This window comes from Nicotiana attenuata, unplaced genomic scaffold (assembly GCF_001879085.1).
Source record: "Nicotiana attenuata strain UT unplaced genomic scaffold, NIATTr2, whole genome shotgun sequence".
In the NCBI taxonomy this organism is placed as follows: Eukaryota; Viridiplantae; Streptophyta; class Magnoliopsida; order Solanales; family Solanaceae; genus Nicotiana; species Nicotiana attenuata.
In genome coordinates this window covers 261095-287700 of record NW_017671319.1, presented here as the reverse complement: position 1 = coordinate 287700, position 26606 = coordinate 261095, and the positions used below count along the sequence as shown (strand labels likewise).

The 26606-nt window shown below is 39.5% G+C and overlaps 1 protein-coding gene and 1 long non-coding RNA gene across 5 annotated transcripts; both read left to right on the top strand.

Moving 5' to 3' along the window:
- Positions 1 to 259: 259 nt before the first annotated feature.
- LOC109207534 lies at positions 260 to 4440 on the top strand. 4 transcript variants are annotated; one of them, XR_002065017.1, is made up of 7 exons: positions 260 to 554; positions 656 to 712; positions 1320 to 1500; positions 1703 to 1794; positions 2483 to 2880; positions 3598 to 3722; positions 4207 to 4440. It is a non-coding gene; the product is annotated as an uncharacterized LOC109207534 (long non-coding RNA). The 4 variants fall into 4 exon arrangements; XR_002065018.1 differs by having other exon boundaries at positions 1328 to 1500; positions 3598 to 4440; XR_002065015.1 differs by having other exon boundaries at positions 3598 to 4440.
- A 3290-nt stretch (positions 4441 to 7730) lies between these two features.
- On the top strand, positions 7731 to 8524 carry LOC109207531. The gene is made up of 2 exons (XM_019370472.1): positions 7731 to 7820; positions 7982 to 8524. Exons 1-2 carry the CDS (start codon positions 7731 to 7733, stop codon positions 8522 to 8524), a joined length of 633 nt encoding a protein of 210 aa, XP_019226017.1.
- Positions 8525 to 26606: the final 18082 nt, after the last annotated feature.

Genomic DNA, 26606 nt, shown 5'->3' with positions numbered 1-26606 from the left:
TTTATATAAAAATCTTGAAAAAAAAAATGATAGAAGTATCATGTTTTGAAGGATTTATTATTCACTTTTAGTATTATTTTACATTACATTACATTACACTATATAATAAGTGAAGGTCTGCTGTACGACGAAGGGTATTTTTGGAAATCTAACTTGCTTTACGGATAATTTAGTAATTTTGAGTCATTCCATCTTAAAGACCTGTACTGCAACTTTACAAAACACGTGTGTCATCACTTATCCCTCTTGCAATGAATGGGAAACACGTGGTCTTCAATGTTCATACCATTTTTTCCTTTCTTTATTCTTCCTTTTTTTTGTATGACTCCTAAATCTTTTGTTCCCCAAAAAATTGCTTCGTTCTATGATAACTCAATTTACCATTTCAACACTCCCATTACTCATCCCTACAAAATCAAAGCGAAAACCCTAGGATACGAATATATACTGGAAAAGCACATACAGAGAGATTGAGATATTAAAATTTTAAGCTAAGGCGTAAAACTAAGAAGCCGGGTCATCTCTAAAAGCAGAACCACTGTATCTTCATTGAGGTAGCTTTTAATGCTTAAGTCTTATTTCTAATAATATAGAATGAGATTATAAATTCCGATTTCCTTTTCTTGATTTTTCCTTTTTCCAACTCTACTATCAGGTCTCATCAGCTTCTCTCTCTGGTATTCATTTTTCAAATTGTAAGCTCTTTGTTTAGGTGAGTTTCTTCTGTAACCTTTCTTTTGTTTCCTCACTTTCTTTGGTAATCATCATTCCTTGGGTATATGTTAGCTTCTTATTCTTTTGGTGGGTATTTATTAGATTTTCTGTTATTTTGGATTGTTTCTTATTGAATCTTCTACATGCGTGTCGATATTTTTTCTGATTTGCTCATGCATGTTTGGGAATAGATACCTTGATACAATTTGTGAGAAGTACTGCAAATAATATCCGTTTTCAAGATATTTTTTCTACTTAAAGCTGATGATTCTGTTTTTATTCTATTGATGTAAACTATTAGTTACCTATTTTAAAATATAGTCTGTTTGTTATTGGAAGTCTTATGAATGACATTAACTATTACTATAAAGATAGCATCTATCTTTCTTCTTTGTTTCGTTTATACAGTATGATTTTCATTGTTTTTCTTCCTTCCTGTCAATCCAAAAAATATGAGGATCTTGGCATTTAAGCAAGACCTCATTGGCATTAGATATTGGATTATTAATTTTGGTTCTCTTGCATAAATAATTTCTACTTTATCACCCTTATCTATTTTACGAATTTGAGATGCAAAAGGCATACCTGTATTTTGTTAAATATAGTTTTACAGGTATCAGAACACCATGTCACAACGAACCGACATCAATTATGAATCTACGATGATCATATAACACCAGCTTTATCTGATTGAACATGCAAAATGCAAGTTGTGGACAAAATCAAGAGCGAGAAAATCTTCACAATAAAAAGAAGACTTCAGAATTAATCTTGCAAGATGAAGAGGTAATTTGATTTATCTTCCATCTAATACAACTAACTTTATCTAATTATATCTATTGTTTTATTGACACTAATAATTTAACATAACAACAAATCAATAAAGTGTATAACAATGGTATTCTATATTATGGAGAAAAGCTTGAGCCCTTTAAATGGCTTGAACCAGATGATCTTATAAGTTTATTGCATGTTTCAATTGTTGTAGAACTTGAAGCTGCAATTATGCTGCGCAACACAGCACGACTATAGAAATGCGGCGAACTGAATTATTTTGCTAATGGGAACTTCAGGAAAAAGGTTTTGAAGCTCAACTCAAAATAGTTAGGTTCTTCTATGGCATTTACAACTAAATGTGGTGCACGATAATTATATTTGACACTGTAGTTTGAAATTTTAAGATTCTCTATCACCAACCACCTACGCGATGAATAAATTGTGTATCAAACGGTTCTAAATGTTGATGTTCCAAGATAGAATTTCCCCTTTGTAGTTTCTCATTTCATTATTGTTTGAGCATGAGTTAGTAAATAGAGCCTAAGAAGAGATCATGTGCGCTGATGAATATCCTTGCATAAACATAGTAGTCTATGTAGTTTCTTAGTATAGTTAATAATGTCGGTACTCCCTACAACATGTAATTATTTTATAGGTCCATGTGTTAAAATTAATTAGGGTGCACCATAATAGCTATTTACTTTGATAAGTTTTTGTTTATGGCATTTTCCTTGAAATTCTTTGGAAGATATTTTAAGTGACCAAAAATGATAGGAAAATATATTGATCCCACTCTAGATGAAGAATTAATGCACCAAAGAAGTAACATAAGCTTCATTGAAAAAAGTAGAAGTCAACTCATATATTATCATCATCAAACTGAGGAGAATAGGTATTGATAGGTACTACTTTCTTATTCGTACAGGGATAAGAAATTTTTTCTATTTCTTCTTTCTAAAGGCAAGGCTAAGCCATCCGCCCTTCATTGCAGGGGAAAAGGGGAGACGGTTCCCAAGGGGTGGCTCTATGTCACCTTCAAAGTTTTATTGTAAGATTTTATTTTAATAAACTTATGTATTACATGCTCTATAGCGTTATGAAAGAACTAGGATTGTCCCAAAAAAAGATATTGATTCCTAGCCAGAGCATGCAAGAGATGTGTCCCATTATTTATTAAAATTGTTACCAATGAAGCTTCAAAGAAGCTTGTTCCTACTTCATTTTAGCAGTAGCTGTTGCTTCCCCGTGGCGGGTAAATTAGAGGTATCTCTATTTTCTATGCTCATGATACTTTGGCTGATTACTAACCTCTATTTTTATAGTTGAAGGTTTTTGCAGGTTCAATTTTAGTTTCTTAGAGCTTAGGTGTTTGGAGCTGAATTTGATAATGTGAGTTTATATTGTCATTCATTTTAACAATCTCTTTATCTGGTTGACCTACCATTTGAAATATTTTGCTTTTATTTTCAACAAAGTGAACATCTCTACTAATTGAGATAAGAGCCATATAGTTACTTATAAAAATAAAAAAAATAAACAAAGATAAGAGCCATATAGTAGGATGAAAAATATTAGCTGCATTTATCTATGACCCTTATATTTTAGAGTATATGTTTTATCTTGCATTTAGCCTAAACCAAACATAAATTCTTGAAAAGGTAGAAAAAATACCCAATATAAAATTTAAACTACTAGCACATGTTGAATGCTTGTTTTATGTGAAAGTATCAAATTCCTTATTTTTTTTTGTGCAAGTTGAATTATAGGATACATCAAGGAATGCACCTTGGTTGAGTGCATTATATCTTGCAAGTGGAAGTGTAGGATGCTTCAATTCTCACCTTTCATTTCCTTTTTAAAAGTAATTATGCAATTGAGATCTAAAAAGAGAAAAGTAAGAAACTTACCAAGTCAGATGCCAATTTTCTTAGTTAATAGGCTAGCCTAAATTTAAAGAATTGATGCTGGAATCCAAATAGAATAGATACAACATTTTAGAACACTGGGCTCTCTACCCTTCCTCCATATGCTATTGAAGCATGATGAGATAAACATAACAATGAAAGTTTACTATATTTTGATGTAACATCTTGTTGTGGTGTTTAGGATAGATGATTTCATAGGGTTGCCAACAACTTCAGCGCCATCGCAGCTTGAGATACTTATCATGAATCACAAATGCAGGAAGAATGCTGATGTCTCAAGCTGTTAGAGCTATGTGTAGATTCTGAGTATGTTCTCTTCTAAAATCTCTATCTAATTCCCCCTATCCGTGGAACTGCAGTTCTTTAGTGAAAAAAGCTCCATCAACCTTTCAATACTAAAATCAGTGACAACCGTGATTACAATAACCCAGGTGTCTCTATTTGAAAAAGTGTCTGACATCCTGCTTCACCTATTGATTGAGTTGAATGTTTTGGTTGGCGCTTCATACAACTAATATATGGTGTTTTTGGTCCATGCTAAGAATATTCATATGGAATCTTATTGGTTAATTACAGTAATTTCGATTTTTTTCTGGATCAAGCATCATGTCTCTATGGTGTATATATTTTCTTTTTGATGTAATATTAGAGGTAGGAAGTGTCTTAGTCTTTTCTGTAGCTATAAACTGTTCAAAAGTCGATTCTCCATTTCTGCTTTCAATCTGGAGTTGCTATCCTTTGGCTTGATGCTTCTCTTACCTATGTTGTTCGACTTGAATGTGCCATCAAGCTCTTGACGACAATTCAAAAAGCACTGATATAGCAGTTTGGAGTGTCTTGCTGGTGATGACCCTGATCCTACTTCAAATGAGAGACTACGTTATGAATCAAGACTATGTTATACCTCCAAATAACACAAACTATATATGTCAGGCATATGCCCGTGCACAGCACGGGCACCACCTATCTAGTTTAATTTATATGTATGAGTATTGGGTCGGGTGGGCCAGGTCGAGTTGAGTTATTTCTATTTTAATTGGATTATTATTTATTAGACTGAAAATAAAAAATAAAAAACCACAAAATAAGAAAATACTACTAAAAATATATTTTTCGATCACTATGATTTTTGTGTGAATTAGTAAAAGCTTTATGATCTTTGTCTTGAGAAAACATAGTTATGTGACTTTGATAAAAAAAAAAAAAGTCATAGTTATATAATTTTTTTGGAGTCACATAAAAAAAGTCATAGTTATATAATTTTTGTGTGAGAAAACAAAGTTATATGACTTTGATGAAAAAAAGTCATAATTATATGACTATTTGTAAAATTTACCCAAAAATATATTCACTGCTGGACGACTGACCCAAAATTAAATTTCGGAGGATGATCCACTTGTTTGCTAAAATTAATTTTTAGCTAAGAGCATGTTTCCTACGGATATTCGGGAAATTAATTTTCTAGTGATGTTGCTAGGGAATTTTGTTGCAAATTAGCTAGAGATTTTGCGATAAATGCTTATTTCCCGTAGTCTGATTCTCTGTGTATAGCACATTTTCGCACAAGTAGGAAGCAATTTTAACAAAAGCAAGCTTAGTGTAGCTTGCACGCATCTGTTGGGATCAAATACATTATAAGTAATTAGGGGTATACATATGTCAGGTTGGTTCGGTTTTTTTAATTATCAAATAAAATTAGTGGTGTCGGATTTTTAAATCAATAAATCATACCAAATCAATAAAGTCGGATTTTTCAATCTCGCCTTTTCTCGGGTTTTTCAGAGTTTTTCGAGTTTTCGAGTTTTTTCCGCCGCTAAAGTCTTCATAGCACAAAATAGGATATAACTATATGATGTATTTTTCAAAAAAATAACACAATAATATGACATGAGTCATAGCATTGTACTAAAATATTCAATAACAAAGACAATAAAATCGCATAAAAAAATATTACTAATTAATACGCCATAATAAACATTAACATAATCTAAAAATACTATATTGGTAATGCTAGAATAAGTACATCTAATAAATACTAATTAATTATACAACTAAGCACTAAAGAAAAAGATAAACTAGGTTATGCATTTTCATTATAAACTAATGCAAAACTAAAAAAGATATCCATCACTATTGCCATTCTTAATGTTGAATTGAATTTCCTTTATTAGCATTAGTAATGATTTGAACTTTATTGACTTACTACATTTATGGGTTACAAAATTTATTGGACCATTCAAGAATGTTAAGTCCAAACTTAATACGTTTAAAGATAAAACTGTGAAATAGTTTAAGAAATATTTATAAATTATATTACATAAATATTTATATGTATAAAATATTTTTAAAAATTATATAAATGTAATGTCGGGTTGGTTTGTTTTCGGTTTGACTTTCTTTTAGTTAAAACATAACCAAACCAATTATGGTCGGATTTTTTTTTTTCCAACAGCAAATCAAATCAAACCAATTCACATTCGAATTTTTTTTCCGATTTAACTTGAATTATCGATTTAGTGCGATTTATCGATATTTTTTGTACAACCTAATTATAATCATGAAACTAACCTATTAAAGCAACCGTGTGAACTATTATACCTTAACAATTAGTACATGGATTGACCTCTTAATTTTTCACGTTCTCCTTTTTGTTTCCAGGTGTATTTATTTTTGTATACGATCAAAATTGGGCCTACCCGATTTTACTATTTGATCGAGACAAAGGAGTTGCATCGAGGGTATCCTCATAATGAACCAGACCCGAGCTCGAAGACGAGGCATCGAGTCTAAAGATCGAAGTGTCCGTTGAGACCGAGGCCAGCAGCAATCAAGACTAAGTATGACCGACTTCAAGTGAAGTGCAATAACGGAAATGCGAGATATCCGTAACCGATCGAAGATCACTGCGCAAAAGTCGGAACAAATCAAATCAAGGGCGATTATTTGTACCAATCATGAGATTTACTTTCGTAATTAGAATTGTACTATAATTTCTCTAGTATATAAAGGGGGGTCCCCATCATCTGTAAACATCTCACATTTAGGAATATCAAGGCAATATAATATTTCTTTCTTCTGCTCATCAACTTACTGCTCTTTAATTGTTCTTACTTCACTACTATTGAGGGTTCATCAGCTCGAGGGCATTGTCCAAGCATTGGTTTGTTTTACATTCTTGTCAATTCCCATCATTTATCTCTAAGTTAATAAATTGGTATTAAGCGAAATCATGTATTCTTTACAACTTTAATTGTTACTCGATTTTTTGGGTAAACAGTTTGGCGCCCATCGTGGGGCTAAGGATAATAGTGATTGCTTAATATTAACCTTCATAACACACACTGATTTTACACTTGTTCTCGTAAGTGTTTTTGATTTCAGGAATCAACATGTCAAACTCCCAAGCAATACCCACTCACACCGACTTTATCTTGGTCTTCATGGCAAAAACCAACACGTAGTCGCCCCGGGAAACGGAGTGCCTCCAATCAGTCCCGACGCACCATAGACCGTGGATCCGGTTGATGTCAATTCTCATGTCGCCATTCGTGGAGATTTTGGCGCCGACCCTGAAAATAGCGTTCGCAGAGACGCCCAAGCAGCCGATCGGAACGCACAAAATGGTGAAGAAGGTGGAATTAGCCTTCGAATGATATTTGACATGCTACAAACTCAGCAGGCTACAATAGCGCAACTCCAAAATCAGAATCGAGCCCCAAGCAGAATCGAACTCGATACACCACAAGAAGTTGCTCATAGGGTCGAACCCGTGCAGGAAAAATTGAATGATAATGGATCGGGAACTGATCCCGCCATCATGAAAATGCTCGAGAAGCTCACTAAACGGATAGAATCAGGTGAAAAGAAAATTGAGGCTAATGAAAAAGGTAGAAACGTACAACTCACGAGTTGACCAAATACCGGGGGCACCCTCGATCTTAAAGGGTTTGGATTCGAAGAAGTTCGTGCAGAAGCCTTTTCCTCAAAGTGCGGCTCCGAAGCCCATTCCTAAGAAGTTCTGTATGCCAGACATCCCCAAGTACAACGGGACCACCGATCCTAATGAACACATCACTTCGTACACATGCAGAATAAAGGGAAATGACTTAGAAGATGATGATATTGAATCCGTTTTGTTGAAGAAATTTGGAGAAACTTTATCGAAGGGGGAAATGATATGGTACCACAATTTGCCACCCAATTCCATCGATTATTTCGCCATGCTCGCCGATTCGTTCATAAAGGCACACACCGGAGCAATAAAGGTCGCGATAGGAAGTCGGACCTCATAAAGTGAGACAAAAGGACAATGAAATGCTAAAGGAATTTGTATCTCGATTTCAGATGGAATGCATGGACCTCCCCCCGATTACCGATGATTGGGCTGTCCAAGCCTTTACTCAGGCTTTGAACGAGCGAAGTTCGATAGCATCACGTCAATTGAAGCAGAATTTGATTGAATATCCAGCGGTGACCTGGGCCGATGTGCATAATCGATACCAATCAAAGATCAGAGTCGAGGATGATCAGTTGGGAGCACTATCCGATTCCATTTACCCAAACAGGCCCGAAGGCAGGATTTAAAGAGACATCGACAGAGAGCCCGATCGAACAAAGATCGATACCAACCATATAGCGCAGATCGAAGAAACAATGGACCGGGACGTAATCCCATACGAAATGATCGAAGGAATGATCGAAGACAAAATTCTCGAGGGCTCTTGAGTAAGAATGGCTTTAATAAATACGTCGAGCCTAAGGAAGCACCACGGTTATTGGAATACAACTTCAGCATCGATGCTTCAAGTATTGTGTCAGCCATTGGGAGAATCAAGGATACTAGGTGGCCCAGGCCCCTGCAAACCAATCCAGCTCAAAGGAATCCGAATCAAATATGCAAGTACCATGGAATCCATGGTCACAGAACCGAGGACTGCAGACAACTAAGGGAGGAGGTAGATTGTTTATTCAACGAAGGTCATCTTCGAGAGTTCTTGAGTGACCGAGCAAAAAATCACTTCACAAACAGGGATGCAAACAGGAAAAACGAACAGGAGGAACCACACAATGTGATTCATATGATCGTCGGTGGAGTCGATATCCCTTAGGACCCGACATTTAAACGCACCAAAGTCACAATCACTAGGGAGAAGCGTACCCGGGACTACTTACCAGAAGATACCTTATCCTTCAACGATGAGGATGCAGAACATCCTCACAACGACTCACTGGTAATATCTATCCTTATGAATAAAACTCAAGTTAAACGTGTGTTGGTTGATCCAGGTAGCTCAGTAAATATTATTCGATCGAGGGTCGTGGAGCAGCTCGGCCTTCAGGATCAAATCGTGCCTGCATCTCGAGTGCTTAACGATTTCAACATGGCAAGTGAAACCACCAAAGGGGAAATCATGTTGCCAGTGAACGTGGCTGGAACTATCCAGGAAACAAAGTTCCATGTAATTGAAGGTGATATAAGATACAATGCACTGCTCGAGAGACCTTGGATCCATAATATGAGGGCGGTACCTTTAACACTTCATCAAGTCTTGAAATTCCCAACACCGGAAGGAGTCAAAATGGTAAACGGCGAGCAACAAGCAGCTAAAGAAATGTTTGCAATTGATGAAGTAATACCGGTATCGGCACTAAAATAAACAAAGGGATTGGAATCAAAGGAAAAACAGGATGTCAAATAGCAACCACAGTCGCCAGCCTCGACCAGATCAGAAGAGCAGGAAATTATCGAGGATGATGATTATATGATACCTTAAACCTTCGTAATCCCCGATGATTCCGACGCCACAAAGTCGACGGTTGAAGAGCTAGAGCAAGTCATATTGATAGAGCATCTGCCAGATGGGCACGGGGTTAACTCCCGAGCTCAGGGAAAAACTCATTAAATTCCTTATTAAAAATATGGATTGTTTTTCTTGGTCCCTCCTTGACATGACAAGGATCTCACCGGAGATCACCACTCATCGATTGAGTTTTGACCCGAAGTTCAGACCGGAAAAGCAAAAGAGAAGGCCATAGTCCGAGGTAAAACATGCATTCATCAAGGACGAGGTAACCAAACTTCTCAAAATAGGATCCATCCGAGAAGCAAAATATCCGGAGTGGTTAGCAAACGTAGTTGTAGTCCCAAAAGGGGAAATAAACTTAGAATGTGTGTAGATTACAAATACTTAAACAAAGCATGCCCTAAGGACTCTTTTCCTCTGCCGAATATTGATCGCATGATCGATGCCACGGCTGGCCACGAGATCCTCAGCTTTCTCGATGCCTACTCCGGGTACAACCAAATAAAAATAAACCTGGAGGATCAGGAAAAGACCTCATTTATCACTAGGTGCAGTACTTATTGCTATAATGTGATGCCGTTTGGGCTAAAAAATGCTGGTGCTACTTATCAATGCCTAGTGAACGAATGTTCGAAGAACAAATAGGTAAATAAACGGAGGTTTATATTGATGACATGCTAGTTAAGCCCCTACGTGTAGAGGACCATTTGACACATTTGCAGGAAACCTTTGACATATTGAGACAGTACAACATGAAGCTCAACCCCGAGAAATGCGCATTCGGGGTCGGTTCAGGCAAGTTCCTCGGCTTTATGGTATCAAATCGAGGAATCGAGATCAACCCCGATAAAATCAAGGCAATCGAAGACATCACAGTCGTGGACGGTGTTAAGGCTGTACAAAGGCTAACAGGACGGATAGCTGCTTTAGGCCGGTTCATCTCGAGGTCTTCTGATCGAAGCCACAGGTTCTTTTCACTTCTCAAAAAGAAGAACAATTTTACTTGGACCCCGGAATGCCAACAGGCATTGGAAGAATTAAAGCGGTACCTTTCGAGCCACCATTGCTTCATACTTCGAAAACGGACGAGCAACTCTACTTATATTTGGCAGTCTCGGTGGTCGCGGTAAGTGGTGTCTTAGTTCGAGAAGAACAAGGTACGCAATTTCCTGTTTACTATGTTAGCCGAACTTTAGGTGAAGCAGAGACCTGTTAGAAAAATTAGTGCTTGCTCTAATAAGCGCCTCTAGGAAATTAAAACCATATTTTCAATGTCACCTAATTTGTATTGTAACCACTTATCCCCTTCGCAACATTTTGCACAAGCCTGAGCTCTCGGGCCGACTGGCCAAATGGGCCGTCAAAATCAGTGGGTACGATATCGAGTATCAACCCCGAACGGCCATCAAGTCTCAAATCTTAGTAGACTTCGTGGCCGACTTTACACCTTCATGGGAAAAAGCCTGCTGCTCCGAGAGAAGTTGGTGTGAACAACTTTTTGAAGAAGTTATGCCTCCGTCGAGTTCTAATGGTTTGCTTAAACGAAGGTAGGGTTCCGTTGGAATATCTTTATGACAGATTTGGGGACGAGAAAGGGCTTGAGAACTTCTCGGGCACAAAATTCGTCAACTAATTGAGTTACGACGCTTGGAGGGAGTTGAGAATCTTCGCGTTCATGATATCATTTCTAGGGATCATGGTCTTTCCAGAGCGTGGTGGGCACATCAAAATTCGATTGGTTGCGGTAGTCTCGTATTTGCAAAGTAGCGAGGATAATACCATTCTTCCCATGATTTTGGGAGATATTTTTCGAGCTTTGACCCGTTGCCAAGAGGGTGAAGATTACTTCGAGGGATGCAATATTCTGTTGCAGTGTGGTTTATAGAGCACCTTTATCATCTTCTAATAGTAGTAAATTTCAATGATAATTGGCTGAATTACATTGGATGTCACCCAGACAGGGCTGCGAGTTGTAACCTTCCAGAGGGGGTGAGGGCCTGGCGGACATTACTTGGTTCATTGTGTGCTGATAGAATCACTTGGAACTATTATTGGCACCCTTCTGCTAGGGTCATGCATATGTCGACGTATCGCCCGTTCTTCATACTCATGGGTTTCAGAGATTTCCAACCCTACGCACCCCTATGCGTCATGCGCCAGCTAGGGAGAGAGCAAAAGAGGCCCCCGATTGAGGACATACGTCCGTTCGTGTGGGAATTCAAGGGAGAGGAACCTCCAAGGGAGTCATATGCACAAACGGTTTGGTTTGGTGGTCGATTTTCCGATTTGGACGAGATGGTAGCTGATCGTGAATGTGGGGAGGTAAGCTTTGCATACCTTGAGTGGTTTTACAACCAGGCTATCCCAGAGCAAAGGCCAGAAAAATCCAATACGGCATGCAGTTGATTGGGAAAAGGATATCGAGGATAGAGTTAGAGAAACCGAAAGGGAAGTGGCACTAGAGTTCCAACCCCGTTTTGACACTTTACAAGAAGATAAAGGCATTTTGGAGATGGCCATGGACGTACAACAGGCTGATTTCGAGCGAGAAAAGGCTAAGTGGGCACAAGAGAGGCGAGCACTCAAAGCTCAAATTAGGCAGAAAAAAGTGATCACTACCGCTCAACAACAGGAAGAAAGAGAAGCCCAGTTCAAGGTGGTCCGTGATCATGAACGCATAGGTTTTTCTCCATCAATCCAAGGTCTGAGGGATCAAATAGGGGGAGTTGAGTCAAGCAAGGAGCGCAAGATCGCGGAGTTTGAAATAGAAAAACATCACTATCAAAGTATGATCAATCGGTTGGAGGGGGAGTTAATTAGAAATTCGGCGCCAGAGAGATATGGCCTTCGAGCGCAAGCGTGATGCACTGGATCTAGTTGAGACCCGTGGTTAGAGAAATCAAGAGTTGCATTTGCCTCAGGAATACATTAAGGGAAAGATCCTCGAGATAGCCACATATACCTCACGAGCATGCAGGATTTGCCAGGGAATGACGCCTGAGCAGTTTGTAGAAGTATAATTGAACGTCGCCCGTCATATGTAACTTGGAGAGGATATACTGCAATGTTGGGGGTTAGCCGCAGGAACAAGCGCCTTGATTACTATGATGCTGGTGGATTCTACTGCAGAGATCAAAGTCTTCTTTTAGTTAGCAGTCCTTTTGATTATTCTTTTGTTGTCTTTGAGTCTGTAAGAGTCTTTTGGTGTTTTGAGTCTTGTTGTTTTTCCTTTTATCCCAAAAAGTCTGTTTGAGTCAAGTCAGGTCTTGTTTAAATGTTTATCTTTATGTAATTCTTCTTTTTGAGTCTTGTATAAAAAAAATTGAAAAAGATTTTATTTTAAGAAGAATTCAAAAATGAACCCAAAAGATGTTGTTTCTTTGTATATATATATATATATATATATAAAACAAAAAAAAACAAAACAAATGGTCATGCCCCTGAACTACGTAATGATATGATTCATGCAGCGACATGATACGTAGGCAGCCCCAAAAAGGTTCGATCAAATATTTTTCAATGACTCTAAAGTGAGGGATCAAAATAAGGCGAGTGAAAGGAAAAACAAAAAAAATAGAGAAGGAAATAAGAGCGTCAATAAGAAACAACTTGATAAGCCGGAATGAAACATGAAGCCTTCCAAAAGCATGTTAGAGATGGTGATAATTTTAGGAGCATAGCATATTTACGTGTATTCATATTTATAGATTGCTTAAACCTAACACGTTTGTTACCTCTTATATAGTAAGCTTAAGGTGGTTGGTTTGTGGTGAAACTAGCAACACATCATCACTTCACAAGATCTTAGGGAACGGTGGTAATGGATAACAGTGATGAAATCGAGTTGGTCAGCGACAGTCCCCAGGGTTAGTCAGTTGAGCAAGAGTCGGAGGAAATAAGAAAATTGAGACAGCAACTGTCAGATGTATATCAAGCTTGGGTTTCCGGTCAACCTCCACCCCAGGGTCCCTCAGAGGGAACTTCCACCATACCCCAGGCTACTTAACCACCGCTCCATTCAGCAAGCGATCACATTCTACCACCAGGTTATGTTCCAAACTACAGACTTCATGCTGCCCCTAGTACCTCTAATATGCGACCTCCAGTCGTACCGGTCAGGAACACCCCTCTCGTCGTGTCTGGCGCACCGGTATATACAATCCCGCCACTAACTCCTATGACGAGGCCAAACAATGAGCCACCATCTCATGCTTATGATGGCCAATACTATTCTCCAAATATGGTTTTCAGGGTCTTGGCTCCATACAATCAGACTCCTCAGTACGAGTCACCAGGGGAAAATGAAAAGCCTGCCATGACGGTTGAGCCAGATGAGATGGCCAGGAAAATGAGATGTCTTGAAAAGAACATAAAGAACATACAGGGACTAGGTGGTCACAAAAGTGTTTCATTCAGTGATCTATGCATGTTCCCTCACATCCATAGATCCATATGATGGATACGGCGACCCTATCGCCCACTTGAAAAGGTACTGCAACCAGCTGAGGGGTGCAGGAGGAAAAGAAGAGTTGCTGATGGCTTATTTTGGGGAAAGTCTTGTGGGGGTAGCCTCCTAATGGTTCATTGACCAAGATATCTCTCATTGGCATGTCTGGGATGACATGGCCCAAGCCTTTGTCAAGCAATTTCAGTACAACATTGATATTGCGCCAGATCGCAATTCCCTGTCCAATATGAAGAAAAAGCCGACTGAAAGCTTTAGGGAGTATGCCATCAAGTGGAGGGAGCAAGAGGCTAGAGTTAAGCCACCCATGGATAATCACGAGTTGATCACTGTTTTTCTGGAGGCTCAAGAGCCTGATTACTTTCAGAACATGATGTCCGCGATGGGTAGGCCTTTTGCACAAGCAATCAAAATAGGGGAGATGGTCGAAAACAGCCTCAAGACTGGAAGAATTGTAAGTCAAGCTGCTCTAAAAGCCACCACCCAAGCAATCCAAAGTGGGTCAGGAAGTTTGGCAAATAGAAAGAGGAGAGATGAAGGGTCCATGATGACCTCAGGATCTAGGGAAGTTCAAAGAGGGGCATCACACCCTTATGTACAAGTTCAGTAGGGGCAATCTAGCTACCCTCAACATTATTATCCCCCGCCAATTCCTCAATACTTTGTGGGCCCACCACAGTATACAGTGTTCAATGCTCAATCCTATGCTCGGCCTCCCAATCAGCAGGTACGGGCACCAGTTCCAAGGATCCCCCGACCTCAGCAGCAAAATTTTCGGGCACCCTACAATGCTCGTCCCAGGCAGGATTATGGTCGAGAGCAGAGGCCGGCAGAAAAATTCACTCTATTGGCTGAATCATACTCTAGTCTATTCCAGAAGCTGAAGTAAATGGGCGTGATTGGACCCATCGCTCCCCACCATATGCATCCTGATTCACATGGATTTCAAGCAAATGCTAGATGTGAATATCATTCAGGTGCAACGGGCATAACACTGATGACTGTTGGACTCTAAAAAGAGCCATAGAAAGACTCATTTCTGAAAAACTGATTGCAGTGACGAATGGCGAGGACCCTCCTAATGTGACAAACAACCCGTTGCCAGCACACAATGATGTTCATTTTGTGGGAATGATTGGCTGAGATCAAGAATACAAGCCGGTCGGCCGAGCAGAAATGACAGTGGGAGCAATTCAAGAAGGAACAGGTCTGGAAGTAAGTCCAAGCCGAGATGTGCCGTTGATTGTGAAATGTGACCCGAGCTCAAAAAAGGTAACTTTATTTATTTCCAAGGTCTCGAGGTTGGAAGTTCTCTCCAATGATCCAAGCCCAAGGTTGTATGTACTTGTAGGCCACCCCATCACAAGGCAGAATCAGGGAGGTACGAATGTTATAACAGAGCCGATCATAATCAGACATGCCGTGCAACACCATGTGACAAACACGAAAACCATTCCTTGGAACTACAACAAAATTGTGATGACCTACAAAGGCAAAGAAATGATAGAGGAAGTGGGGGGAAACATGAGGTTTGACTCGATCGGGGAGGTGTTACTCTCCAGAAGAGTTGAGGAAGGCCAAGAAAATCAGAGAAGGCCAATTGCCAATAAAGAAACCAGTCACTTAAGCAGAGGCAGAAGAGTTTTTGAAAAAGATGAAAGTTCAGGATTATCTCTTGCCCAAATCTCTCTACTATCTCTGCTCATATATCCCAAAGAGCATGCCCGTGTACTAATCAAGATCCTGAATGAGGCACATGTCTCAGAGGAAACCACAGTGAATCAGTTAGAGAAGATGGCCAACAAATTCATTGAGGTGAACAGAATCTCCTTTACTGATGATGAACTTCCCGAGGAGGGAGCCGGGCACAATAGGGCTTTGCACTTGATGGCCAAATGTGAGGAGAATTATGTAAAGCGAGTCATGGTTGATGGAGGCTCGAGTGTAGATGTATGCCCTCTCTCTACCTTGAAAAGCATGAAGATTAATACAGATAGAATCCGACCCAGCAATGTTCGCATCCGGGCTTTTGGTGGCTCAGCGAGAGATACCATTGGGGAGATCAACCTCACCCTGACGATTGGGCCGGTTGACTTTGAAATTGTCTTCCAAGTAGTGGACATGCAAACTTCTTATAACTTTCTTCTTGGAAGGCCATGGATCCATACGGCCCGAGCTGTGCCATCCACCTTGCATTAGATGCTCAAATTCGAACATGACAGGCAAGAAATTATTATTTACGGGGAAGACGAGTCGTCCATTTATAAAGGCCCATTAATCCCTTGTATTGAGGCCAAGGAAGGGTGTGAGTCCAATGTCTATCAGGCTTTTGAAGTGGTTGTTGTGGACCATGTTGAGGAAGGAAAGCCCATTCTGCATCCTCGTCTATCCACCACATCTGTAATGGTGGTTGCACTTATGCTGAGACAAGGTTATGAGCTAGGAAAATGCTTGGGGGCATCATTGCAAGGAATTTCGGAACCCATTTCTCCGTTCAGTAACCAGGGTACTTTTGGTTTAGGCTTCAGGCCAACACAAGCAGACGAAGACAAAGCCAAGCACCGCAAAAAGCATGGATGGGTCTTGCAACAACCTATCCCTCATATTTTCTACACTTTTATCAAGCCACGACTCCAAGAGGGTCAAATTTCCTCGGTACAGGAAAACATTGAGGAAATTTGCCATGGACTCAGCCAGATGTTTTTTGAAGTGAATATGATCCAGGCTGGTGAAGGCATTAGTCGTGCCGATATACAACTAATTGGCCAGACACCATGCTCAACAACTGGGAAACAACTCCTCTCCCCACAAGGAAGGAGTCTTGGTAGTTTACTTTTGCAGCTTCTCTTTGGTATTTTGGGTTACTTTCAAGGTTGTAATCCAAACATCTCAGTGTGATTGTTTTGTTTTGATGTTAACCCTTCTATCCTTTCAAATTCAATAAAATATAGTCCAATTTCGTATTAAGTTTTGTATCTTTTCCTTTTCCTAATTCCTGTCATTTTGTTTCCATTTCAGTTTTATTAATGTCGGCTTTAATAACATTACATGCATGCGGAATTCACGCCCAGATCTTAAAAAGCTGTCTAATTTCGAAATAATGCATCAAGAGGTTGAAGATGATGAAGATAGGGCTGTTGAGGAAAAAAAGAGAGTTGGTTTGAAAACAAGCCTAAGCCCAATCTCAATGAAACTGAGCCCATTAGTATCGGAAGCATGAAGAAGTTAGAGAAACAAAGATAAGCATTCACACTGAACAAAAAACCAGAGATGCCTTGATTCAACTTTTATTTGAATACAGAGATGTGTTTGCTTGGTCTTATGATGATATGCCGGGATTAAGTGCTGATCTAGTGGTTCATAAGTTTCCCACGTATCCTGATTTTCCACCAGTCCAACAAAAGCAACAAAAATTTAAAACGGACATGAGTGACAAAATCAAAGAGGAAATAATGAAGCAACGAACCGCCAATGTGGTCAGAGATATCTGGTACACCACCTGGGTGGAAAATGTTGTGAATGTGTCAAAAAAGAATGGAAAAACTAGAGTCTGTGTTGACTACAGAGACCTGAACAAAGCAAGTCCAAAGGATAATTTCCCTTTTCCAAACATCTACATTCTTGTAGATAATTGAGCAAAGCATGAGATACAGTCGTTCGTGGATTGCTATGCTGGGTACCACCAGATTCTAATGGGTAAGGATGATGCAGAAAAGACCGCTTTCACCACTCCATGAGGTACTTATTGTTACAGGGTCATGCCATTCGGTTTGAAGAATGCAGGGGCAACTTACATGAGGGCCATGACCACCATTTTCCACGACATAATGCACAAAGAGATTGAAGTATATGTCGATGATGTCATCATAAAATCAAAGACATAGGCTGATCACGTGCGCGATTTGAAAAAGTTCTTCGAACAACTTCGAAGGTATGACCTTAAGCTTAATCCAGCAAAGTGTGCATTTGGGGTTCCATCTGGGAAACTCCTTGGTTTTATAGTCATCCGGAGAGGCATCGAATTGGATCCATCTAAGATAAATTCCATTCGAGATCTGTCACCCCCGAAGAACAAAAAGGAAGTCATGAGTTTGCTCGGGAGGCTGAACTACATCAGTAGGTTCATTGCTCAACTCACAACCATGTGTGAGCCCATCTTTAAGTTGCTGAAAAAGGATGCTTCTATCAAGTGGACGGACGATTGCCAAAAAGCTTTTGATAGAATCAAAGATTATCTGTCAAAACCCCCTGTACTGGTCCCACCTGAACCTGGTAGGCCTCTCTTTTTATATCTATCGGTGATGGATAATTCCTTTGGATGCATTCTGGGGCAACATGATTCAACAGGCAAAAAGGAACAGACAATCTATTATTTGAGCAAGAAGTTCACCAATTATGAGGTTAAGTACACCCTCTTAGAAAGGACATGATGTGCCTTGACTTGGGTCGCTCAGAAGCTGAGACATTATCTTTCTGCCTACACTACTTACCTCATATCTAGAATGGATTCTCTGAAGTACATTTTCCAAAAGCCAATGCCCACTGGCAGGCTCGCAAAATGGCAGATCCTGCTCACAGAGTTTGACATCGTCTATGTCACTCGTACCGCGATGAAAGCACAAGCCTTGGCAGATCATTGGCAGAGAATCCAGTTGATGATGAGTACATGCCACTTACCACATACTTCCCAGATGAAGAGGTCAACTCAATAGAGGAAGTAGTTCCAGACGATAACCCGGTATGGAAAATGTATTTTGATGGGGTTGTCAATATCAAAGGAGTTGGGATCGGGTCAATCCTCGTCTCACCTATTGGACATCATTACCATGCAATGGCCCGACTTCGGTTCTTCTATACCAATAACACAGTCTTACGAAGCTTGTATCATGGGTCTGAAAATGGCCCTCGATCTAGATGTGCATAAACTATTGGTTATGGGAGATTCCGACTTGCTTATCCGGCAAGCCCAAGGCGAATGGGAGACTCGAGACATCAAGCTTATTCCATACAGACAATGTGTGCAAGACCTGAGCAAAAGATTCAAATCCATCGAGTTCAGGTACATTCCCAGGTTTCACAACAAGCTAGCCGATGCCTTGGCTACTTTAGCCTCGATGCTCCCTTATCCAAGCAACACTCATATTGATCCACTAGAAATCCAAGTTCGGAATCAACACGGTTACTGCAATACAACTGAGACAGAACCAGATGGTGAACCATGGTATTATGACATAAAACGATTCCTGAAAATAAGAGAATACCCAGAGCATGCCAAAGGAGATCAAAAAAGAACTATAAGGCGGCTCGCCGGTGGTTTCTTCCTGAATGGGGAAATTTTGTACAAAAGGACCCCATATTTAAACTTGTTGAGATGCATAGATGCCACATAAGCAAAGCGAATCATGAGTGAAGTGCATTCGGGGGTATGCGGACCTCACATGAATGGATATGTTTTGGCCAAGAAGATTCTGCGGGCAGGGTATTATTGGCTTACTATGGAGCGAGATTGCTTCAGCTTTGTTCGCAAGTGTCACCAATGCCAGATTCATGGTGAACTGATTCACTCGCCTCCTTCAGAGTTACATCCCATGTACTCTCCTTGGCCTTTCATTTCTTGGGTAATGGATGTTATTGGGCCAATCGAGCCAAAGGCTTCAAATGGGCATAGATTCATTTTGGTTGCAATTGATTACTTCACCAAGTGGGTGGAGGCCGTCACTTTCAAAGTAGTAACCAAGAAAGCAGTGGTAGACTTTGTTCATTCCAACATCATCTATCGCTTTGGTATCCCAAAGACCATTATCACCGACAATGCAGCCAATCTAAATAGTCATTTGATGAAGGAGGTATGCGAGCAATTTAAAATTGTACATCGCCATTCTACCCCTTATCTGCCAAAAGCCAATGGATCCGTTGAAGCGGCGAATAAGAACATCAAGAAGATTCTTAGGAAGATGATCCAAGGTTCCAGACAATGGCATAAAAAGTTGCCTTTTGCTCTTTTGGGATACCGCACGACTGCTCGCACATCTGTTGCTGCAACTCATTATCTGCTGGTATATGGAACGGAAGCTGTAATACCCGCTGAAGTCGAAATTACCTCTCTCCGAATCATTGTGGAATCGAAGATTGAAGATACTGAGTAGGTCAAGACCCGATTAGAACAACTAATGCTGATTGATGAAAAACGACGAGCGGCGGTGTGTTTTGGCCAGTTATACCAGCAAAGAATGGCATGCGCTTACAACAAGAAAGTGCGTCCAAGGCACTTTGAGGTAGGCCAGCTCATTCTGAAACGCATTCTTCCACACCAAGTAGAAGCTAAAGGAAAGTTTGCCCCAAACTAGCAAGGACCCTACATCATCAAGAAAGTGTTACCAAAAGGGGCCTTGCACTTTGTAGATGAAGAAGGACGGGTACCAGACATGACTATTAACGCAGATGCAGTCAAAAATTATTATGTTTGATATATACCTACTATGGAACTTTCACGCATGATTTTCTCAGATCGAGATGACGAAGGCTATCATTGCTCGCTATTCCAAATAGGTGTCACCCTTTTGTTAACCCTTTTGAGCCTTATTTTTGTTATTTGTTTTCCACTTTCTGGAACCTGTGTACTTGTTAAAAAAAGGGAAGAAAAATAATCAACAAATCTTCTAAGTTCATTGAACTACGTCCGACCTGATTCTGAAAGGATACGTAGGCAGCCTTACCCTGGGTTCGGTCCCATCACAACAAAAATCCATATTCCTAATACTCCAAAACTGGGGCAGAAGTTTGTTTTATTTTACGGTTTTTCCTATAAAAACGGTTGCAAAAGTTGTAATTCAGTTCGAGGTTCTTTTCGCCTTTTCCCTATCAGGAACTTCTGATCGATCTTTGAGAATGTTTGAAGTCCCCATGCCAAGGGAACTGGGCAACCTTCAGCATGCAGTATCTTGGTCAAAAAAAAAAAGAAATGAGAGAGTCTTATCGGTGAAAACCTGTATGGGCACTGTAAGGCGACGGTGAGCAGAAAAATGAGAGAGTCTTATTGGTGAAAATCTAGATGGGCACCATAAGGCGACAGTGAGTAGAGAAATGAGAGAGGTTAGTTAGCGAAAACCCGCAAAGGGCGCTACTAGCTGAATGAGGGTCTTCGGTACTCCGGCATGAGCACAACCAAGACAGTTTCAAGATGAATGTTTGTGACAAATTCTGAGAATTAGACAGCTCAGACCGATCAGGCGTCCAGTCCAAAATGCATGTCATGATTCATTGAAGTTGGCACATACCTCCGAATAAGTCTCCATATTCATTTCCCAGAAGGGGACACCTTTTGTTTAAGCACAGTTCTTTTTCACTTTCAATTATTCTTCTATTTTACCCATAATTTTTCTTTGAGTCCCTTCGGTCGAATCTTCCATCAGAAGCGAAATAAAGAAATGGCTGCAAAACTGGCTACAGTTTCACCGTAATATCGAGCACAATTTGGGGCATATATGGCATTGACGAAGGCAGAATGATAAGGAGAACAAAGTGTCTCAAATAAACTGAAAAGGTCGCCTAAGCAAGGCCTGCTTCATGAGAAAAGTTGATAAGCACTACGGACACAAACTGATACTAGGTGCAAGACAACCGAGTTTGATTTTAAAGGGAAAAATTGGCTTGCCTTAGGGACGGGTTAACGGTACCATGGACATCCGAGTATGATACAGTCAGGGGGCAATGTCAGAAAATAAGGTTTCCAGAATGCAATACAGAGTATCCGAGCAACTCGGTACCATACTGATAGAATTAGTTCTTCAACAGCGAAGTGGCCGTGAATTCAAACTACAACAGGGCATCAAGGCCACAAACCAACCACCACTTTGAAAACTCATAAATTTTTCTTTGTTTAAACCAGGAACAAAGCGGGGCAGAATGGCGATTCTCAAAGGACGAATGTCACCAAACGTAAGCTCCTTAAAATCTCCATTTTCATTTATTTTTCAGCATGCATCACTACTGTTCATGCCTCCCATTTTCGTAGCTTAACTCAGGTAGAACTGTTTCGCCTAGGGGGATCCAGCTCATAGTTCCGGGTAGAAATACTCTTCGCTCAGGATGTTTTACGTAGCTTAACTCAGGTAGAACCTTTTCACCTAGAGGGATTCAACATTTTACCAGTAATACAGAGTGCCAACCCCTGGTTACATTTCTTTTTCAGTAATACAGGGTACCAATCTCTAGTTACATGCCTTTCCAGTAATATAGGGTACCAACCCCTGGTTACACTCCTTTCAGTAATACAGGGTACCAACCCCTGGTTACACTCCTTTCGGTAACACAGGGTACCGACCCCTGGTTACATATATTCCTAAGTGATACAGGGCATTAACCCCTGGTTACATTCCTTTCCAGTAATACAGGGTAACCCTGGTTACGTTCCCTTCTGGTAATATAGGGTGCCAACCCCTGGTTACATTTCTTTTTCAATAATACAGGGTGCCAATCCCTGGTTACATTCCTTTCCAGTAATACAGGGTACCAACCCCTGGTTACGTCCCTTTCAGTAATACAAGGTACCAACCCATGGTTACGTCCCTTCCAGTAATACAGGGCGCCAGCCCCTGATTACATTCCTTTAGTAATACAGGACGTCAACCCTTGGTTACGCTTCCTTTTCAATAATACAGGGTATTAACCCCTGGGTATATTTCCTTTTCTATGATAACGGGCACCATCCCCACTTTATGTTCTCTCTCTCTAACACAGGGTACTACCTCTCTAGTTGCATATCCTCACATAGCTAGTTTATAATCTGTCTTTGTCTTCCTTTCAACAAAGTAGATAGTTTATAGCTTTCTCTAATAACTCACAAAATTTTCCTAGTGCCAAACTGGGGCAGAAAATTTTTATTCGTTTTGTTTGTCTTTGATGGCTTTGCAGGACCCCGTTGTAAAGCACCGATTGTGGCAATTAAAGCTTGAAATTCCAAATTCTCATCAAAAGAAAGAAGTCTTTCGATCACAAAATGGTTGGAGTTAGCTTTGATAGTGTATCATCAACCCAGTTTCTCAAGTTTCACTTTCCCGAATTCTAATCGGGAAAACAAGAGATCGAGAATGAGCCATAATCTTTTCTTTAAAGAGCATCAAGATCCAATCTAAGGTCAACACGGGCGAGCAGGTCAAGAATCAAGATTTGACTCCAGAAGACACATAGATAGGAATTTTATACTCTTAGTTTGCAGACATATGTAGTGCTCTCCTCTTTTTCTTTTAATGTAAGAAGCGAGTAACAGTAACAGTAAGAGTAATAGCAATAGCAGCAACAGGAGTCTTAACTCCAGTATCTGGTAGTCCCAACAACCAAATTTTTTTAGAACTACACCGACCTGATTCCTTTATAGCCAAGGATATGTAGGCAACCTCGAAAGCAAGGTTCGGTCATCTTTTTCAAAAATGCTTTCATTAGAGTCATATGTGAGCAAAATTAGTCATGACATTCATTATCTTTGCACGAGAACTCTTCATGTTCTCGAGCAAAGAGGGGCAGCTGTAAATGCCTAATTTTTGCTCTTGTCTTTTTTTTTCTCTATATTATATTTTTTTAGGATCATATGTGTGTATTTGTAGGCTTTTAGAGTTAGATTATGTTAAATAGTTTGTTAAAAGGGTTAAGGGATAGGGTTTATTACTTTAAAGCCAAAACTGGACCAAAAAATTGGACCAAAATCGTAGGCCCAGTAGCTCCAAGACCCAGTTCGGATGGGCTGCCTGGAAGACACCAAAACGACGTCGTTTTGGTTAAGTGGGTGAGATCAAATCCCGACCCTTCATCTTTTCCAGATCCAACGGCTCTCATTGTTTCCCACCCTAGGTATTTAAAGCCTAAAGAGCCCAAAATTTGCCCCCATTTTTCCCTTATTTCCTTTCTTCTTCCTCTATTTTCACTCTCCCACCTCTCCTTCAAGACCTCTCCGCCCGCCTCCCTGCTCGGCCGCTGGAATTGCCCACCGGCGGCGGCCGTCCTCCAAACACTCCCAAATTACACCAATCTTCTCCTCTCTTCATCGTCTACCCATATCCAAACCCCAAATCTCCGAAATCACCCTCAACCTCACCAAATCTACCTAAATTTGAAGAAACCCTAGCCGCCGCCACCCTCAAATCCGACAAGATCTAACCTCCCACACCCCGAAATACATATATAAACGGATAGATCTCGTTGGGATCTATCCTTTCCTACCCGTTTCACCCTAAAATCCCCGTCGTCGTCGGCCAGCCGCCCTCACCGCCGACCCGCCACTACCGCCGCACCACTCCTTCTCTATTTTAGCCCAATTCCGACCCAACAATACTCATTTCCTTTTGGTATGACACCAAGTTCATTGAATTTGGTGTCTACCAAAATGAAATAAGTGTTCCATGGTAGGGCAGCCACTTCTTGGCATCTTCGACGTCCCCTCCTGGCTCGAACAGCTTCAAGCACGCTCGTTAGGTATCTCCGTCATCTCTTTACTTAATTTCTAATTTTTTTTAGTTGTAATAGGTTAGTTCCAGATTTTAATTTTAGTTTCTGATTTTTTTTGGTTGTTTCTTGTTAATTAGAGTATCAAGTTAGGTTTATTTAATTAGTTGTCTTTATTTAGTTTAGTTGTTTGTTAGATTATTATTGATTAAACAGGATCTTTAGTGTATTAGTTAAATCATTTACTTAGTTAATCAACTGTTTAGTTGTTGAACGTCATTGTCCGATTGTTAGCGATGCTTGTCTAGTCTCTGTTTTGAGCATTAGTTTGTGAATTTAGCTGTTTGTTCAATGTTTAGTTTACACAAATCAATTTATTTTTACTCTAGTTAGTTTGAGTTTTAGTTCTATTTGAAGTCTTGTTTCTGTTTTGTCAATTGTTAATTGTGTGAGTTGTTTTGGTTTAAAATTAATAGGGTAGTATTGGTGTTGTTAAAATCTGAAGTTTATATTAGTTTGATCATGACTTAGAGTACTAGTAGCTTACTTTTTACTATTAGGCTGGCTGAAATGACTCTTTGCTTATGCTACACTAGGTTTTCTGGATGTCCTTTCACCTTTAGGACAACCTTTGAACAGTGGTTAGCACACAAAGTCAGTCCTTTATGGACAGACTTTTGGTAAACCAAAATCTGTCCAAAAAATGATTTTTATTTGCCTATTTAAGGGGACTGGACTTTCCTCACTTGAGACGATATATCTTACACTTACACACATCTTTAGAGTTGTTTGAACACACATATCTTTGAACAAAAAATCAGCAGCTGAAGCACCCATTAGTGAGCTGAAATGGTGAGCTTTGTGAGTGAATTTTAGAGTGCAAACCTTTGGAAAAATATAGGTATTCTTTAGAGTTGGTTCTGGGTTCTTCTCTAAGGTTTTCGGGCTGTTTAAACACGATTTTGCTGCTATTTTCTGCTACTTTTGTTGCTGAAATTTAGTTCTTCCCTGCTGACATTTTCTTTCTGCTATCCAGGTATTCTCTCAAAGTGCTACTGTAATTTTGAGTCAAGACGAATAGAAATGAAGCAAATTTAAGTGTTCTTCAGCTTCTTTTTGAGCTTTAAATATCTTGTTTGTGTAGGATTTTGTATGTAAACATGTGTAATGAATGTTGAACTTCTTGTTTATTTGTGGTCGGCACCATGTTTTAAACATTTTGCCTCATAGCTCGTTGTCTTTTTTTTATCCGTTGCAATGTATATTTGAAGCCGGAAGATTATCTCGTATTTTAGGCTAATGCATGTTTCATGAAAAAAAATGATTTCTTTTAATTTTATAAGTTTTTCCTTTTAGTAGCTTATTGAATTTAGTTTGCCTGAGATTTATTAGCCAATGTTCAACAATCCGTGATGTTCATTTATAATTTTTTCTATTAGTGTGCTATTTCTTGTAATTGTTGTTTTATAAGTATTTTGGTGTGAATTTATTTTTATGAGCATAAAATAGTAGTTAGGTGATGAAAAGGATAAAAATATTGGCCCCTACAAATATAATAATGGTTTATCAATAGTTAATAGTAAGTTGGGCAGAAAAATAAAATGCTAGGCCCAAAGTTAATAACTAACCGTTGGCCCAATGGCCATTTAACTTCTAAAGGGGCCAGCAACCCAAGTGGTTACTTTAATTGGACTCAATGCCCATGACAACCAAAACATGCCGGCATTTTCAATATAAGCGAGCTGGCCCATCACTAATGGTTCCATATCTCTTTTTTAAATATAATTTTAAAAAAATCAGTTTTTTCTTTTATTAAAATAACTTTACAACTTAATCTCCTTAATAATTAATTAGACGCTAGGCAACTAGTAGGTGCGTTTTAACCTTTTCATTCACGGACTCGCTTGCGTAGAGTGATATTAACTTTTAATATTTTAAGTCAATCATCTCATACTATTTCTACTAGCTTTAATTAATTTCTAATTTAATTAATTCTTTTGCTAAAATTGCGGATTCGCTTGCGTAGCGCGATACTTAATATTTTAGTAATTTTTTTAAGTGTAGTAACTTTTTCAAAAGTAATAATGTACTAATAATCCTTTTCATAACTGCGGATTCGCTTGCGTAGCGCTGTTATGATAAAATTAATAAATTTTATCTCGATCACACATTTGCTTGCGTAGTGTGGTTATGACATCTTATTATTCAAAAATTTTTTTAATTTTTCTAATAATCCGGATATAAAAGCGGCTAGGTAAAAATATAAAAAGCATATAAATATCAATTTGTTCAAAATTAATTCAAGCCAAGTTTAAGTCAATAAAGCGACCATGCTAGAACCACGGGACTCGGGGAATGCCTTACACCTTCTCCCCGGTCAACAGAATTCCTTATCCGGACTTTATTTTTGCAGACCAATAATAAAAGAGTCAAACCTTCCTTTGACTAGGGATTCAAATAAAAGGTGACTTGGAACACCAAAAA

Excerpts from the sequence above, each read along its gene's own strand:
- LOC109207531 (XM_019370472.1), top strand. The coding sequence starts at position 7,731 with ATGCTAAAGGAATTTGTATCTCGATTTCAGATGGAATGCATGGACCTC. Across the intron at positions 7,821-7,981 it reads CTGTCCAAGCCTTTACTCAG|GCCCGAAGGCAGGATTTAAA; the intron begins GCTTTGAACGAG and ends TTACCCAAACAG.